General features: G+C 38.8%; 1 protein-coding gene across 3 annotated transcripts in view; it reads left to right on the forward strand.

Moving 5' to 3' along the window:
* The window catches only part of ZNF451 (zinc finger protein 451), an 88,626-nt gene that overhangs the window by 36,642 nt on the left and 33,698 nt on the right, over positions 1 to 18,286 (forward strand). For all 3 annotated transcript variants that reach the window (XM_070360880.1, XM_070360879.1, XM_070360878.1), the window contains exons 6-9: positions 1,528 to 1,678; positions 2,802 to 2,928; positions 15,292 to 15,445; positions 15,930 to 16,077. In XM_070360880.1, the coding sequence (XP_070216981.1) occupies positions 1,528 to 1,678; positions 2,802 to 2,928; positions 15,292 to 15,445; positions 15,930 to 16,077 (580 nt within the window). The remainder of the gene's footprint in view (positions 1 to 1,527; positions 1,679 to 2,801; positions 2,929 to 15,291; positions 15,446 to 15,929; positions 16,078 to 18,286) is intronic.

The raw sequence follows: 18,286 nt of genomic DNA on the forward strand, positions 1-18,286 counted from the left end.
CCGTGGGGTCACTAGGAGTCAGTCACGACTGAGCGACCTCACTTTCACTTTTCACTTTCATGCATTGGAGAAGGAAATGGAAACCGACTCCAGTGTTCTTGCCTGGAGAATCCCAGGGACGGGGGAGCCTGGTGGGCTGCCGTCTATGGGGTCGCACAGAGTCGGACACGACTGAAGCGACTTAGCAGTGTAAGGACATTATTTATAATTACTCAAGCTTTGGAAATCCAACTTTTTTATAGACATTTATAGTTAGACCAGTTTCTGCACATTTGAATACTTAGTAATTTAAAAACAACACGCTATACTGTTTAAGGAAAAGAGCTGTTTAAATCTTTCTGTATTTTGCCTTTCCTTGGATAAAGCTTATTTTCTTCTAATTGATTGCTTTCTCCACTTTAATTTTTACCCAGAACCTCTATGGCTAAATAAAGGTCTTAATAGGCAACACCTGGAATGTGGATGGACAGTAAAAATTACTCTTAATTCTGATTGCATAATAAAATTAAAGCAAAAAAAGGTGTATTGTTATTAATGCCTCTTTGAATGTGATTAATGCTGTGTTAGTCTTTTTTTATTGATAGAACACATTTATAAGCGTTTTGACAGCATTTAATAGAGGCATTTCTTCCATAAACAGAAGAGCATTGAAACCTTCAACATAGATAACCATTTGGGGATCTTAACTAGATGATGTTAAAGGTGTAACATTTTATTCCAGTTAAACGCTTAGGGACTTGGTAGAAATGGCCATAAAGATAAATATACAATTTTTTGTTATATGAAATATTCAAAGTATTTGAGTGAAACAAGTTATAAGAAATAATAATAGTCAAACTATATATCAGAATCCTCCTAGAACTTTTAAAATTCTTTGTTTATAGAACTTAACTCTAAATTTTTCACTGTACAACATGCATTGGGAGTTTGCCTGGAAACAGAATTTGGCTGAGGCTGGAAAGTTGTGTGACTGTAAGACCAAGATTATGACGGAAAGGGATAATCTTCACCAGATAAAAGGGATAATCTTCACCAGATAAAAGGACTGGTGAAGGCATTCTCCTTGTCCTCCCCATTCCCTCCCTGTCTCAGTTACAGCCTGTATAACTGAACCTTACAATGTGTGTAAGATACTTAAAAGAGAAAATAAGAATTAGAAGAAAAAATCTTTGCCAACTTATATAAATGAACAGAAGGGAGGCAGGTACAGGGGTTGTAGAGCAACTGGTTTTCTAATATATTCCATCTTTGACATTTCTTGACTGTTGAACTTAAGGGAACAGTTCTTTTCCTCAAGATAATATTACTTGGAGATCTTAATGGCTTTCCTTGTCCCAAATAGCTATTTATTTGTAGGTTGTTATATCTTTTATAAGAAAGTTTGTAAGCACTTAATTACAAGTAGGATCACCCATTTGATGCTGCCCAGTGTTTTTTTTTTTAATTGTTTTTTCATAATTTTGATTACCAGTCCAAAGGACAGTTACCTGCAATAGGAACTTAAGAATTTATATTCTGATGATACAGGACTCAAAACAGGCACGATTAATTCTGGAACAAAAGGTTCATTCCGAAGAGGAAGCCAAATTCGAGCATCTGGGAAACCAATTTCATGTCCCATAATGCACTGTAACAAGGAGTTTGATAATGGGCACCTTCTCTTAGGACATTTGAAAAGGTAAGTGTGATGTTCAGAACAGTCGGTGCTGAAGATGAACTGAGAGCGTGAGGCACCTCTGCCATTGCGATTGTAGCTTTATGTTCCAAACTCTTACGATACAGTTTTTTCTAATTTACATTTCTTAGGCTTCCTAGGAGGCTTGAAGTCAGATTATTCTAGTGATATTCAGTCCTAATATGTTTCATAAAATTCTGACCAGACTTTTTGCATTGATGTACATTTGGATCAGTTTTAGAGAAATCCAGTCCGTTAGCAAATTTTAAGAGACACAAAGCATTTACAGATATGTGGGCTAGCTCAAAGAAAGATAATATTTCATTGCAAAGTAAATGCTAAAGGCAAACAAAGTGTAGCAAAATTAATAATAAATGTTCTATTTATGAGATCCATAATTTACTGAAGTTTGAATAGTACAGCTTGAGAAAGTAAATATCAAGAGAAGGCAATATTAAAGGAGTTAAATAGTCCTTATCTTCGTAGTCTCCCCTTCTTATAGTTTGAAGAGGGGAGTTGAGTTTGGGGCTCTTGACCTTCTCCAGATGTCTCATCCTGCTTATGCCTGACCCTGGTGTGAGAGCCTTCTGGAGAGGGGTTCAGTATTCTACAGATAACTGTATTTTAAGTGTTTTTAATTTTTAAAAAGTCTTTGAGGCAGTTTTCAATGACACAAATTTGTTAAATGATTAAAATGACTCTAAAAGGATTAAAAGCCATTTTTAGGAAATAGGTGTGCACCAGAAAGCTTGACATGACATTATTATTCTAGTGATTCATTTACAATTATTTGTGAGTTTTATTTTGTTCCTTGCAAGAAGAAACAGATAATGGCTGTACAGTTTTCAGACTGGAAGTTTACCAATTTGGTGAAACATGCTTAAATCCATTTTATTGTATCTTGAGTACTTTTTTGAAATTTTAAGCTGTTGGTCACTGTTTCAAGAGATTGCATGGCATATGAGAGCCACTTGATATTTCTTGAATATAAAGAACGTTATTTAATACTTCAGTAGAAAAAGTGCAAACACTTGAATGTGTGTGTCTAACTTAACAAATGAAGCAACTTAGTGCTGCCTCTAGAATATGTCAGATTTTCTAATGTTACCTCTGTTTTGCCAAGTAGGTTCGACCACTCTCCATGTGATCCAACAATTACACTGCATGGACCTTTCATCAGCTCCTTTGCTTGTGTAGTATGTTATAAAAATTTTGTTACTCAGCAACAGTATAGGGATCACCTTTTTGCTAAGGTAAGAACATGTCCTAAGTTAAGGATAGGTATTCTTTTTCTGGAGATCTGTGGGGTGTTTTCTTGCTGTTCTTAAGCTTGCAGTCCACCTTGATGCACATAAGGATCAAAATTGTGATTGTCTATGATAAATAAAATGATTTGGAACGTTATTGTGGGAAGTTAACCCTGAGAGCTGAAAGCTAACAGTCCTAAAGATTATCATTGAAACTCTTTTTATTGAATTGCTCTGTGAAATTGACTTACTTTGTTCAAGATGTTCTGTGAGTTAATCACATGATAATCAGAATGGTATTAAGGACATTGCTGTTCAGTGCTGGTTGACATGTCAGAGCCATGTAGTCAGTGATGATCCTTTATCAATGCTGGTATTAGGAGATCTGGTATTTAAAAGGTTGTGTTATGGGACTCACAGTGTGTGAAATCTCAGTTCAGTGTAATAAAGAGCCCTGTAATAAGTGTTTATCAGACTTGATATTAGCAGGTATCTCACTTACTAATGTTACAAAATGTTAATTATGTGATATTTTTCACTCTGGAAAAGTTTTAAAATACTAACAAAAAGAAAATAAGAAACACTTTTTAAAAAAAATTTATTAAAGTATAGTTGTGCCGGGGTCCAGCCCCGGCTGATCCAGGGTATTCGAAGCGGGGACGGCGTCGGCGAGGGTCAGGATACAATAGCTTCAATTAGATATTAACTAGAGATGTAAAGAGTAATAGAATGAGGATAGCTCAGTGAGGAAATTCAGTGGAGAAAAGAGGCTGAATAAAATTCCAAAGCAGGGAATTTACGTCACCTACGAAGGCCGCAGGCGTCCTCCCGTTCTCCCGAAGGAGAGGAGACACTAAGGCCTCCCCGGTCTGACCTTAGAAGCCCAGGCAAAATTAGTAGGCTTGACGAGCTTCCCCGCCTCAGAGGAAAAATTCAGCTAGAAGGTGAAAGAAAGGACGCCATGGGGAGACCAAGTTTCGATGAACAAGGCCCGCACTTTATTTTCCAAAGTAGTTTTTTATACCTTAAGTTGTGCATAGAGGATAATGGGGGAAGGGGCGGAGTCATGCAAGGACAGCAGTTCCTGGTCCTAATCGAAGCCAGGCTTTCAAACTTATCATATGCAAAAGTTCAGGTGATTTACATCATCTTCTGGCCAGGAGGCCTGTTAACATTTTAAGGAACTTATTTTTCTCTAAAGGTGATTATTCCAAAGTCAGGCACCAGCCTCCAAAAAAGCATTGGACAAAGCTGCATTCCTATAGGGCAAAAGTGAGGTGGGCTCAATCAAGAAAAGAATTAACTCAAGGGTCCAAGGTTACAAACATTGAGCTACTACTTACATTTCTATACACCCATTATATCAATCAATACACTGCCAAGGACACAGTAGGTAAGGAGTATGGAGACTTGCAGCAAACATTGGCCCAATAAGTGAAAAACCCTTCACCAATACAATTTCTAATCAATCTTTTAACAACTCAAAGGAATCTGTGTTTAGACAGTTTAGAACATCTCCTCTCTCTCACAGTTGGGAGGCTCTGAACAATCACATGTGGCCGAAAAAACCTATTCAGGCAGGCTAGAGGATTTCCAAAGGAGTTTGTAGGTTGAAACGCTGTCACACCCAGGAATTATTAACTGGAGCTGTAAGCTAACTCTTTTTTCAGAGAGAGGTAGTGGGGGACAGCCCCCCGTAAAGTCAGAGGTGTAGGTGAAAGCACAAAGCAGAAAGTAGGCAGACTCTGGTTTTGGGGGTAGATGCTCGAGAATTTCCAGGGGGACTCCTGAGGCTCGATCCCCCCTTTGCATATGCCGAGCCTCCTTCCTCATGACCTTTGCCACGGGCGGAGCTCGCTCCCCGAATAGTTGATTTATAGTGTTGTATTAATGTCTGTTGTGCAGCAGAGTATTTAGTTATACACGTACAGACATTTCTTTGCATATTCTTTTCCGTTATTGTTTATCACAAGATATCGAATATAGTTCCCTGTGCTATACAGTAGGACCTTGTTTATTCTAAATATTATAGTTTGCATTTACTAACCTTAAACTCCCAATCCATCCCATCTCCACCCCCTCTCCTCCATGGCAACCACTGGGAAATCACTCTAATGTCACTATAGAGATAAGCATTATTAACATTTATATATATATATTTCTGTTATTTCTCCATATGTAAATATTTTTATATAAGATAAGGTATCTAAGTTATTTCATAATTTAAAAAAGCAGTGTGTTATAAGCATAAATGTTTAAATGTTGAATCAGTATGTACATTTAAAATAAGTGAATGGCATTCTGTATGACTGTAAGGTATTTATTTATTTGTGGTTGGCTGTGCCGGTCTTCGCTGCTCTGTGGGTTTTCTGTATGACGATATTTATTTACTTGTGGTTGGCTGTGCTGGTCTTCGTTGCTGCGTGGGTTTTCTGTAGCTCCTGCAAGCGGGGGCTGCATGTTGCTGCAGTGTGCAAGCTTCTCACTGCGGTGGCTTCACTTGCTGCAGAGCACGGGCCCTCGGGTGCAGGGGCTTCAGGAATTGCAGCCTGTGGGCTGAGTGATTGTGGTCCCTGGGTTCTAGAGCACAGGCTCTGTTGTCGTAGCTGGCCACTAGGTGAGGTGCTCTGCAGCATGTGGGATCTTCTTGGATCAGGGATCAAACCTGTGTCTCCTGCATTGGCAGTGTGGATTCTTTCCCACTGAGCCAGCTGAGAAGCCTTTCTTTTTATTTCCTATTAGATGTATTAGTTTACGTTTTTCTGTCATTATAAACAGTAACACCTTAAATACCCTTGTAGCTAAAAACCTATGAGAAGATTCATACTTCAGGTATTTGCTGAGTAAATATTAGATTTTGAAATAGTAAAATGCTAACGTCCAAAGACTAGTAAGGTTTTTCTTTAAACCATATTTTCAGAATTTACTAGTCTGTGACCTATTCTTGAAAAGTCATGTCAGTAATACCCTAGATTCTGTGTAGGTTCACACAAAGTGGAGACTTGTGCTCTCAGCTGTCTCTGATTGAGTTCTGTGTTCCCAGAATAGATGTGTCTCTTGGCAGTGAGTTTGCTGTCTACTCCATCATTAGTTTTGGGGAGCCTGTGTCTTGTTGAACCCTGGCGAGTGGCTGTAGTATGAGGGGAATCCATGTGCTCTAGAATGAATAAGCCATAATGGTAATCGTCAAAGGAAACAGGTTCCGAGGAAGGGGAGAGGAGAAGCTGGAAAAGTTGGCAGAGCCCTGCGGAGGAGAAGTGGTCTTCCAGGCTTGGATTTGGATAGGTGGAAAGGAGCCTGCAGAGAATAGCAAGTAGGGAATAGGGGTGGTGCAGAGAGCAGGGTACACAGCAGGCCGGAGACTTCCATCCTTAGACGGACTGGCTTGTAAGGTTGGCACTGAGCTGCTGTCTGGGAACTTGAGATTGGCAGTTTCCCAATGAGTCTCTGATGAGTGGCTTTTTGTGCCTGAACTGTAGGTGCAGGTGGTGTGGTTTATGCTGAACACCTGCTTTCCGTGTGGGGTTATAGCATTTTGGTCTGTACTAGGCAGGTATGACCTAATCCCCTGGGCACTAAGTCTTTTTTTTTTAGTTTTGAACTCTTATTTAAAAATTTGAACTCTTTTTAAAAATTAACTAATTAATTTTAATTAGAGGATAATTTCCTTACAATATTGTGGTGGTTTTTGCCCTCAGTCAGTTCAGTTGCTCGGTCGTGTCCTACTCTTTGCAACCCCATGGACTGCAGCACGCCAGGCTTTCCTGTCCATCACCAACTTCCAGAGCTTGCTCAAACTCATGTCTATTGAGTTGGTGATGCCACCCAACCATCTCATCCTCTGTTGTCCCCTTCTCTTCCTGCCTTCAATCTTTCCCAGCATCAGAATCTTTTCCAATGAGTCAGTTCTTCGCATCAGGTGGCCAAAGTATTGGAGGTTCAGCTTCAGCATCAGTCCTTCCAATGAATATTCAGAACTGATTTCCTTTAGGATGGACTGGTTGGATCTCCTTGCAATCCAAGGGACTCTCAAGAGTCTTCTCCAACACCACAGTTCAAAAGTATCAATTCTTTGGTGCTCAGCTTTCTTTATAGTTCAACTCTCACATGCATATATGACTACTGGAAAAAACCATAGCTTTGACTAGACAGACCTTTGTTGGCGAAGTAATGTCTCTGCTTTTTAATATGCTGTCTAGGTTGATCATAACTTTTCTTCTAAGGAACAAGCATCTTTTAATTTCATGGCTACAGTCACCATCTGCAGTGACTTTGGAGCCCAAAAAAATAAACTCTGCCCCTGTTTCCACTGTTTCCCCATCTATTTGCCATCAAGTGATAGGACCAGATGCCATGATCTTAGTTTTCTGAATGCTGATCTTTAAGCCAACTTTTTCACTCTCCTCTTTCACTTTCATCAAAAGGCTCTTTAGCTCTTATTCATTTTCTACCATAAGGGTGGTGTCATCTGCATATCTGAGGTTATTGATATTTCTCCTGGCAATCTTGATTCCAGCTTGTGCTTCCTTTAACCCAGTGTTTCTCATGATGTACTCTGCATATAAGTTAAATAAGCAGGGAGACAATATACAGCCTTGACATACTCCTTTTCCTATTTGGAACCAGTCTGTTCCATGTCCAGTTCTAATTTTGCTTCCTGACCTGCACACAGATTTTTCAAGAGGCAGGTCAGGTGGTCTGGTATTCCCATTTCCTGAAGAATTTTCCATTTTATTGTGATCCACACAGTCAAAGGCTTTGGCATTGTCAATAAAGCAGAAATAGATGTTTTTTTGGAAGTCTTGCTTTTTCAATGATCCAGTGGATATTGGCAATTAGATCTCTGGTCCTGCCTTGTCTGGTGCATGCTCTGTTGTATTCAGTGCCACTGACCCTGCAGTAGGCCACCACCGACCCACGCCTCCGCCGGAGACTGCTGGACACTCACAGGCAAGTCTGGGTCAGTCTCCTGTTGGGTTAGTGCTCCTTTCTTCTGGGTCCTGGTGTGCACAAGGTTTTGTTTGTGCCCTCCAAGAGTCTGTTTCCCCTAGTCCAGTGTAAGTTGTGTAATCAAATCCCACTGGCCTCCAAAGTCAAATTCCCTGCGGGTTCTTAGTCCCTTTGCCAGATCCCCAGGCTGGAAAATCTGTTGTGGGTCCTAGCACTTTCTTAACAGTGTGAGAATTTCTTTGGCATAATTGTTCTGCAGTTTGTGGATCATCTTTACAATATTGTGGTGGTTTTTGCCCTAGCTCAACTTGAATCACGTACGGTGGGTACTGAGTCTTTAAGGTGGTATTGATTGTCAAGTGTGTTCTGTTTGTCTCCATGGAGAGGATCTTTGGAATCTTAAACCTAGTTCCTCTGGGCTCTGCCCAGTGTGCCTTTCCCCTTGGTTTCCTTTTGCTCTAATAAATTAGAGTATAGCTATCCATAGCCATGAGTATAGCTGTCCCCCAAATTCTGTAAGTCCCAGCCAGACCCCCAGCCCTGGGGGTGGTCCTGGGGATCCCAACTCAACTAGTAACTGGACTGCACAGCTACAGGATTTAAACTTGGTAGTGGGCAGGTCCTGGCACGACTGTGGGATGTGACCTGATGAGAAGAATGCTTATGTCTTCAGAGTTAAAGTGCTTTAATTCTAGAACCAAAGTCCTTCTCCTTTTGGGAGGAGGGGGGTGAACACCAGAGACTGAGTGGTATTGGAATGGCACCCGTGTTGAGGGTGGATTCGAAGACATGGACAAGGAGACCAGTTTAGGTGAGTTTGGCAGTAATGTAGGTTTGAGATGAGAGAAGAGTTTACTTAGATAAGGGCATTTAGAATAAAGAACTTAAAGTGGACCCAAAAGACACCATGAAGAAAGAAATGATAGGTCTGCTGAGTGTCCTGATCCAGGTTGGGGGAGAGAAGGGGAAAAGGTGCAACTTCATCACACAGTTTTGAATTGTTTGCACTGAGTTGTTAGTATTCTACCCTTTTCAGAACTAGAACTCCTTCAGGGCATGGTTTTTTTTTTTAATTCCATGCTGTAAGTATATTTATCCTTTTCCTTCAATAAATCTGAATAGGCATTTTAACCTTTAAAATTAATGAATACTCACTCTCATTTGTGTTTTCCCGAATTTCATTAGTTTTCCGTTCTTTCTAGGAATTGCTCATTCCATGCTCTTTTGGCCTCCCTTTTGCCATCTCTCTGGGAAGTAAGTTTGTAATGTTCAGCCTTCCCGGAGGCAGTATGGTGAAACAGAGCAAAGTCTTTGGTGTCAGACAAGCCTGGATTCCATGTCAGGTTTATTAACTGTGTGTTCTCACCAAGTCACGGCACACCTGTGAGCTTAGTTCTTTATCTCTAAAGTGAAATCATTACACTTTCATCCAGAATTGTTGAGAGAAAGCATAATATGTTATAAAGCACTTAGGGCCTGCCATACGTATTTAATAAAGACTTTTTATTGCTTATTCTTTGGAGTGTCTATCACAAGGACTCAAAATGAGCTAGTGTGCATGGGGTTGTCATTACGTATCATAAATCAACCAGAAGAGGTCGCTAGAAGATTGCTTAGCTGTGCATTCTGTTTCATAAAGATGATGCTCTTCAGTGAACTCTGTGAAACTGTCCACAATTTATGTTTGCCTTTCTGCCCTTCCCTTTTTGTCTCCAGTGTCTTCTGTCTGGAATGGTGCCTCTCAAATCTTAGTGCGCACCAGTCATTTAAAGTGCAGGTTAGTGTTGTGCCTTACAGTCAAGATTTTTAACAAACTTCTGAGTGATGGCAGTGCTTCTAGTCTTTGGATCATACTTGAGCAGCAAGTGTTTAGCCTTTTTTTTTTTTTTTTTTTTTCAGGCTAGTGGGTCTGTCCCCAGGTAGCTTGCTGCCTTTCTCGCTCCTGGTGCGGGGGGTGGTGGCGGACGTGTTGCAAGCCCAAGGCTGCCTCAGCGTCCCTTGTGGGTGAGCAGACATTGCCTCCCATCGTGTGTTCAGGGCTTGTCCTTGTTGTGGCTTGTGTCAGTACTTCATGCTTTTTGTTGCCAAATAATTTTCCATCGTGTGAACATGCGCCACTTTTGTTTGTCAGTTCAGCTGGTGGACACGTGGGTTATTTCCGTTTTTGACTGTTGTGAATAATGCTGACAGAAACAAATGTACAAGTCTTTGTGTGTTCCTATGTTTTCAGTTCTCTAATGAGCTAATTGTTGGGCCATTCAGTTATTATGCTTAAGTTTTTAAAGAACTGCAAACTGTTACCCAGCGCAGTGTGTCAGCTTGCCTTCCTGGTCACAGTGTGTGGGCTCCCGTTTCTTCACAGCCTTGCCAGCACTATTATCTGTCTATAAAATACCCATCCTAGGGGTGTCTGTGATGTGGTATCTTGTTGTGGTTCTAATTTCTATGGTGTATTTTGATTTAGTATGACTGGAAATACAGTGGTAAAAGGGATTTGAGTACTTTTAACTTACCAGACATCATATTTCCCATTCCTTCTGGTTTTTGGAAGATATTTGCAAATATGCTATACCTTTGCAATTAGGTATATTCCCATAAAATCTTATGTGGAATCACAATTTTATTCTATTGAGCAAACAATTTAAACAAGCTTGTTTTGAATCCAGTTATAACTCACATTTGAACTACAGCTTATTTTCTTAGAGTTCTTCAAGTAGGGGCCATGTGTGTAAATTGGTAAGTTATGTGTATAAGTTAGTAAATGCTTTTAGTGCTCTTTTTTGGAACCTTCTAATCAGAATGTACAAAGTCAGACTAGGGGTTATCTTTTACACGCTGTCACCAAAATAAAATGGATGAAGAGTGACGAAAAGAGCATAGGATTTCCCACCAAAGCTATAAAGCTGGGTGGATGGCAGCCCTCTGTCTTCTGAGGGTGCAGCTGGAAGGGCAGTGCTGATTTTGTTGACTTACCTAAACTTTAGCTTTCTCATTAGTAAATAATGAAAATAGTACTTCATGGGTTATTGTAAGGATTAACTGGAAAAGCACATTTGAACCATAATGTACTTAGTATGAATGTGAATTTCCTATCCCCCCTCCTGTTGCATCTCATAAGCAACTACACAAACTATTGTGTATACTTAATGATAGAAATTTAGGAAGACACAATACAACTTTTAAGGCTATTACTCTAAAGACCATTAACAAGTTAAATTATATTTATACACAAGCATACGTACATATACATACACATATAAATATACGCTGAAAAATACTTCCAATTTTGGGATAGAGGACGCTCTTTTTAAAATTTTTATTTTTGTGGGGATCAGGATTTTTTTTATATTTTTATTTTTAGTTGGAGGATAATTGCTTTACAATATTGTGATGGTTTCTGCCATATATCAACATGAATCAGCCATAGGTATACATATGTTCCCTCCTTCTTGAACCTCCCTCCCACCTCCCACCACATCCCACCCCTGCCTCTCTAAGTTCTCAGCAGCAGATCCCACTAGCTCTCTATTTTACATATGGTAATGTATATGTTTCAGTGCTATGCTCTCAAATCATGCCACCCTCTCCTTCCCCCACTGTGTCCAAAACTCTGTTCTTTACGTCTGCGTCTCTTTTGCTGCTCTACAATTAGGAGCATCAGTACCATCTTTCTAGATTCCATATTGCTATGCTAAGTCACTTAAGTCGTGTCTGACTCTGTGTGACCCCATAGATGGCAGCCCACCAGGCTCCCCCATCCCTGGGATTCTCCAAGCAAGAACACTGGAGCGGGTTGCCGTTTCCTTCGCCAATGCATGAAAGTGAAAAGTGAAAGTGAAGTCGCTCAGTCGTGTCCGACCCTCTGCGACCCCATGGACTGCATCCCACCAGGCTCCTCCGTCCCTGGGATTTTCCAGGCAGGAGTACTGGAGTGCGGTGCCATCACCTTCTCCGAGATTCCATATAAACATGTTAATATATACTGGTTTTTCTGACTTAAACTTCATGCTGTGTAATATAGGCTCTAGGTTCATCCACCTCATTAGAATTAACTCATACATGTTCCTTTTTATAGCTGAGTAGTATTCCTTATCCATTCATCTGCCATTGGACATCTAGGTTGCTTCCATTGCCTAGCTATTGTAAATAGTGCTGCAGTGAACATTGGGGTATATGTGTCTTTTTCAATTATTGTTTCCTTGAGATATATGCCTAGGAGTGGGATTTATTGGGTCATATGGTAGTTTCCAGCCAAAGGCCTAGAAAAGGTCAGTTTTCATTCCAGTCCCAAAGAAAGGCAATGCCAAAGAATGTTCAAACCACTGCACAATTGCACTCATCTCATATGCTAGCAAAGTAATGTTTAAAATTCTCCAAGCCAGACTTCAACAGTACATGAACCATGAACTTCCAGATGTTCAAGCTGGATTTAGAAAATGCAGAGGAACCAGAAATCGAATTGCCAACATCCATTGGATCATCGAAAAAGCAAGAGAGTTCCAGAGAAAAACATCTACTTATGTTTTATTGATTGTGCCAAAGCCTTTGACTGTGTGGATCACAACACACTGTGGAAAATTCTTAGAGATGGGAATACCAGACCACCTGACCTGCCTCTTGAGAAATCTGTATGCAGGTCAGGAAGCAATAATTAGAACTGGACATGGAACAACAGACTGGTCCCAAATTGGGAAAGGAGTACGTCAAGGCTATATATTGTCACCCTGCTTATTTAATTTATATGCAGAGTACATCATGAGAAATGCTGAACTGGAGGAAGCACAAGCTGGAATCAAGATTGCCGGGAGAAATATCAATAACCTCAGATATGCAGATGACACCACCCTTATGGCAGAAAATGAAGAAGAGCTAAAGAGCCTCTTGATGAAAGTAAAAGAGGAGAGTGAAAATTTTGTCTTAAAACTGAACATTCAGAAAACTAAGATCATGGCATCTGGTCCCATCACTTCATGGCAAATAGATGGGGAAATAGTGGAAACAGTGACAGACTTTATTTTCTTGGGCTCCAAAATCAGTGCAGATGGTGACTGCAGCCATGAAATTAAAAGACACTTGCTTCTTCGAAGAAAAGGTATGACAAACCTAGATAGCATATTAAAAAGCAGAGACATTACTTTGCTGACAAAGGTCCATCTAGTTAAAGCTATGGTTTTCCCAGTAGTCATGTATGGATGTGAGAGTCGGACCATAAAGAAAGCTGAATGCTGAAGAATTGATGCTTTTGAACTGTTTGAATTGAACTTTTGAACTGCTTTTGAACTTCACCAACACTATGGTGTTGGAGAAGACTCTTGAGAGCCCCCTGGGACTGCAAGGAGGTCCAACCAGTCAATCCTAAAGGAAATCAGTTCTGAATATTCATTGAAAGGACTGATGCTGAAGCTGAACCTCCAATACTTTGGCCACCTGCTGCGAAGAACTGACTCATTGGAAAAGATCCTGATGCTGGAAAGATTGAAGGCAGGAAGAGAAGGAGACAACAGAGGATGAGATGGTTGGGTGGCATCACCAACTCAATGGACATGAGTTTGAGTAAGCTTTGGGAGTTGGTGATGAATAGGGAAGCCTGGTGTGCTGCAGTTCATGGTGTTGCAAAGAGTCAGACACAACTGAGCGACTAACTTAACTGATGGCAGTTTTAGTCCTAGTTTTTTTTTTTTTTTTTTTTTTTTTAATCTTCATGCTGTTCTCCATAGTGGCTTTATCAATTTGCATTCCCACCAACAGGGTAAGAGGGTTCTATTTTCTTCACACCCTCTCCAGCATTTATTATTTGTAAAGTTTTGATGAACAGCCAAAGCAATCTTGAAAAAGAAGAATGGAGCTGGAGGAACCAATCTTTCTGCCTTCAAACTGTACTACAAAGCTGCAGTCATCAAGACAGTATGGTACTGGCACAAAAACAAATATAGGCCAATGGAGCAAGAGAGAAAGCCTGGAAATAAATCCACGCACCTATGGGCACCTTATCTTTGACAATGGAGAAAGGACAGGTGGTGCTGGGAGAACTTGTTAGCCACCTATAAAAGAATGAAACTGGAACACTTTCTCACACCATACACAAAATTAAACTCAAAATGGTTTAAAGATCTAAATATAAGGCCAGAATCTAGAAAACTTTTAGAGGAAAACATAGGCAGAATACTCTTTGACATAAATTACAGCAAGATCCTTGGGACCCACCTCCTAGAATAATGGAAATAAAAACAAAAATAAAGAAATAGAGGAAGCTCTTAACCAGGTTTGGAAACCTGGACAAAAGGCATGCCCGTTTGACTATCAGAATTTTAAGGTGACCATATACAAAATTAATAGATAGGTGTTTGATGAAAAATATTTTAAAGATGGAGGATGAGACAGGGTTAGTTTGATAACAAAGAATGAATACAGGTTGACCACAGGGGAAAAAATAAAACCTGAGACTGGAATGGAGTAAGCAACACACAGAATTACATGAATGAAAGCTCATAGCACAAGTAGACAGGAAAGGCAAGTTAGCACAGCACATGTCTATAAGACTGCAGACATGAAAATAAGGTCCATAAAAGCCTGTGCCAGACTCATTTAGTGCTAGGGAACCTGAATTGGTAGAATCTTTTGAGCAGCAATTACACAATATCTTTTAATTACCAAAAACTTTTAACCCAATAGGGCCACTCCTGATGAGGGAAAAGCAGTAAATATAATAAGGATATGTAGTCAACAATATATTTTTATAAATATATTTCCAAAATCATTGTAGTGGCAAAAAAAAAAAAAAAGCCTGAAAATGAATAGTTGACTAAATCTTAGTAGATCCACACCATGAAGTAGTTTGTGATCATTACAAAGAATAAATTAGAGTGACACCAGCTGATTTTTAGGGATTTCTGTTAGGAATAATGGAATAAGAAAACTGAGAGGCAGAAGATCTGTAAGATAACAATATTTGATAAAACAATGGCAGTTCCCCTTGTATATGTATTTTTATGTATTTTTTATAAACGACAAACATGGAGAGATTTATGGAAGAATACATATTTGTAAACACAGGTTATATTGCAGAGTGGGCAAAGCAAAACATAAGAAAACATATGTGATATGAAAACATTTATGCATTTATATAATATTGCATATACATTTATAAAAAGAAAATGTCTAGAAAGCAACCATACTTTTATCTTTATTATCACAGAAAGATGGTAACAATTTGTTTTTAAGGAAAAAATTTAAAAATTCATATATGGGACCTTATTTATGATAAAACAATTCCACAGTTCACAGGGAAGAAAAGTTTTCATGTTAAAAACTGATACAAAATATTCCAAATGTATAATAAATAGGGTATTTTGAAAGTTGACTTAAGAAACTGAATATTGATTTTAGTTGTCTATAATATAGCTTTGCCTTATATTTTAGGAAGCTGCAGATGATGGACATAAAAACAACCTTCTTCCTCAGATTATTCAGTGTTTTGCGTGTCCAAATTGCTTCCTCCTTTTTAGCAGCAAGGATGAGTGTTTGAAGCATATGTCTGGAAAGAATCATTTCCATCAGAGTTTTAAACTGGGTGGTATGTTCATACTCTCTTCTGATGAAAATTATTAAACTCCTTTAACCTTTGCTGATTTACTGTACATCTCAGATAATTCTTGAGATAACTTACTTTCACATTAATTTTGAGAACCATGAAAGTGAAAGATGTTTATCTCAGTTTTTATTTTTCAAAAAAAAAGATTCTTAATATTTATCTGTACGTAAGAGTAAGGTTTACATTGAGGAATGAAGACAAACTTGGGAAGAAAACATTTATGTACAATAATGTTTTTGTATATCTGTTTTGTAAATCCCTGCATTTAAACTCAGATTTTAGTCTGAGCATGAGTTCAGCATCCATTGCATTTAATTGAAGCTAGAAAATGACTTTTCATAGATTTTTATCACATAAATAATTATCTTCTTTCACTTACTAACCGGATGTTATGAAAGGCAGAGGGGAGGAAGGCTGGGTCACTCCACTCAAATCTTTGCAAGTTATAGTTCATTTTGTCTTTCAGATGACAAGGCAGTGGCACAGCCAATATCATTTCCATCTTTTGCAAAGAAACTTTTGATCTCTCTGTGCAAAGATGTTCCATTTCAAGTTAAGTGTGTGGCCTGCCACCAGACCCTGCGTTCCCACATGGAGCTTACTGCCCATTTCAGGTTTGTACTGGTCCTGCCCAAAAGGCTCTTCACCAGCAGGGGGATTCAACAAATAGTTTTATATTCTGTGTTTCTCTCCTTTAAAATGAGAATGGCTATTTGCCTGGACATTACCCAAATTTACCAAACCCAACTGTATCACTTAGTAGATACAAACTTTTAATGCATTTTAAAGAAATAAGGAGGGGGAGACCTAAGAGAGCATCAGATGCAAAGTACAGTCTTTGAATTATGAATCCAACAAAGCAAATGTAAAAAACTTCATGAAGTGACATGAATAAGAGGAGAAGTGTGAGAAAAGTGGATTCATTGATACTGCTGTAAGTGTAAAACAAACTGACAGTTCCAAGTTTCATGTGGGTTGCTGAGGGTTGTGCCTGTGGGAGGAGAGGGTTAAGATAGAATGTTGGCTTTGATTCAGCTAGCATGGAAAGTATGACAAATGTGTGGAAAAATGCATGTCAATCAAAGGCCAAATTGATCAAATAATCGAGTGTGATATTTTTGTCTTTACAATGAAAATTATCAAGCAATATACAAAAGTAATGAATACAGTAAGCCCATTAGGTGTATTAATGGGCTGTCACCAGGCTTCAGTAGTTGTCACTGCATGACACTTTCATCCCTGCAAATTCTTACTTTTGAAGCAAATCTTGTCATTTTATCTGTAAATACTCCAGGATATACCTGTGGATGATAAGAGCTCTTTTTTTTTTTTTTTTTTTTAAGAAAAATAACTGTAATACCATGATACCTAAAAAACTAGTTTTTTAATATCATCAAACATCTGGTCAGTTATCAAATTTTCCCTGGTCACTTCCTGAAGTTTTTTACATTTGGTTTGTTGGATTCATAATTCAAAGACTGTACTTTGCATCTGATGCTCTCTTAGGTCTCCCCCCTCCTTATTTCTTTAACATGCATTAAAAGTTTATATCTACTAAGTGATACAATTGGGTTTGTTTACTTAGAACAGTTGTTTTCACAAACTTTCAAGTAAAATACATTCTCAAAAAAAACAGGCAGCTGAGTATAATTATTCTGTATAAACTCGGTGTAATTACTGATGTTAACAGTCCTAGTTCTGACTTGTATTTCTTGAGTTCATGCATTCAAATCCTCATTCTGCCAGGATTTTTATTCTTAATTATTTCATGGAAAATTTCACTGTATGCACGTCAACAGACTAGTATAGTGAACCCTATTTATCCATCTCCCAACTTTGATAATGCTCAACACCACCATTCTTATACATCTTTATGCGCCTTACCATGCTTAATGATTGTTTATAGTTCTTTGTTTCTGACGTATTGTTTCAATTTACTGACATATACAAATCTTAACCTTTATGATTTTTTTCATGTGTTTTTCATACCTAGCCCTCTGCCCCCTTAACCTTTATGATTTGTAGACTGGATACAGCTGTCAACCCATCCTTCCCTTCCTGGTCATCTCCCACCGTCTCATCCCCAGGCAGTCTGTTCGGATATTTTTTCTACCTTACATTGATATATCTCCTCTAGATCTTTATGTAAATGGAATCATGTATAGTATGTACTCTTTTGTATTTGTCATAGCATCTGTACAATTCATCCATATTGTTTAGTTCATTGTTCTTTTTTATTTGTGAATAATATAGCACAATTTGCTTATTCATTCTCATGTTGATGGACCTTTGGATTTTTTTCAGTTTTTAGCTATTGTGAATAAAGCTATTACATATATCTTATACAAATCATTTTATAGACATATGTCTTCATTTCTCTTGGATAAATATCTAGGATTGGAATTGCGAGATCAAAGAGTAGATGCGTATTTAATTTTATAAGTCTCTTCTCGACATTCTCTCAGTGTGTATTGGTGCATGTTTCTACCAGCCAGGTGAGAGAGTTGCAGTTTCTCTACATCCTTGCCAAGGTTTGCTGTTACCAGTCTTGTTTCATTTTAGTTGTTCTTTTGAGAGTCTCATTGTGGTTTTAATCTGGATTTCCCTGATGAACAGTGATGTTGGACACTTTTTAGTGTAAAAGCAACCACGAGCATGGCATGTTCCTGACCTAAAATCAGTCCATTCTTAAAGAACAGGTACCAGGTTGTTGAGAATGTCACTGTCGTGTTCCTCTGTACCATAGAGAAGTTAGTTACCTGCTTGTCTCATAACATTCCTATCAGTGCATTTTACATTGTTTCTACTTTTCTAAAATTTGTC

This window comes from Bos mutus, chromosome 23 (assembly GCF_027580195.1).
Source record: "Bos mutus isolate GX-2022 chromosome 23, NWIPB_WYAK_1.1, whole genome shotgun sequence".
In the NCBI taxonomy this organism is placed as follows: domain Eukaryota; kingdom Metazoa; phylum Chordata; class Mammalia; order Artiodactyla; family Bovidae; genus Bos; species Bos mutus.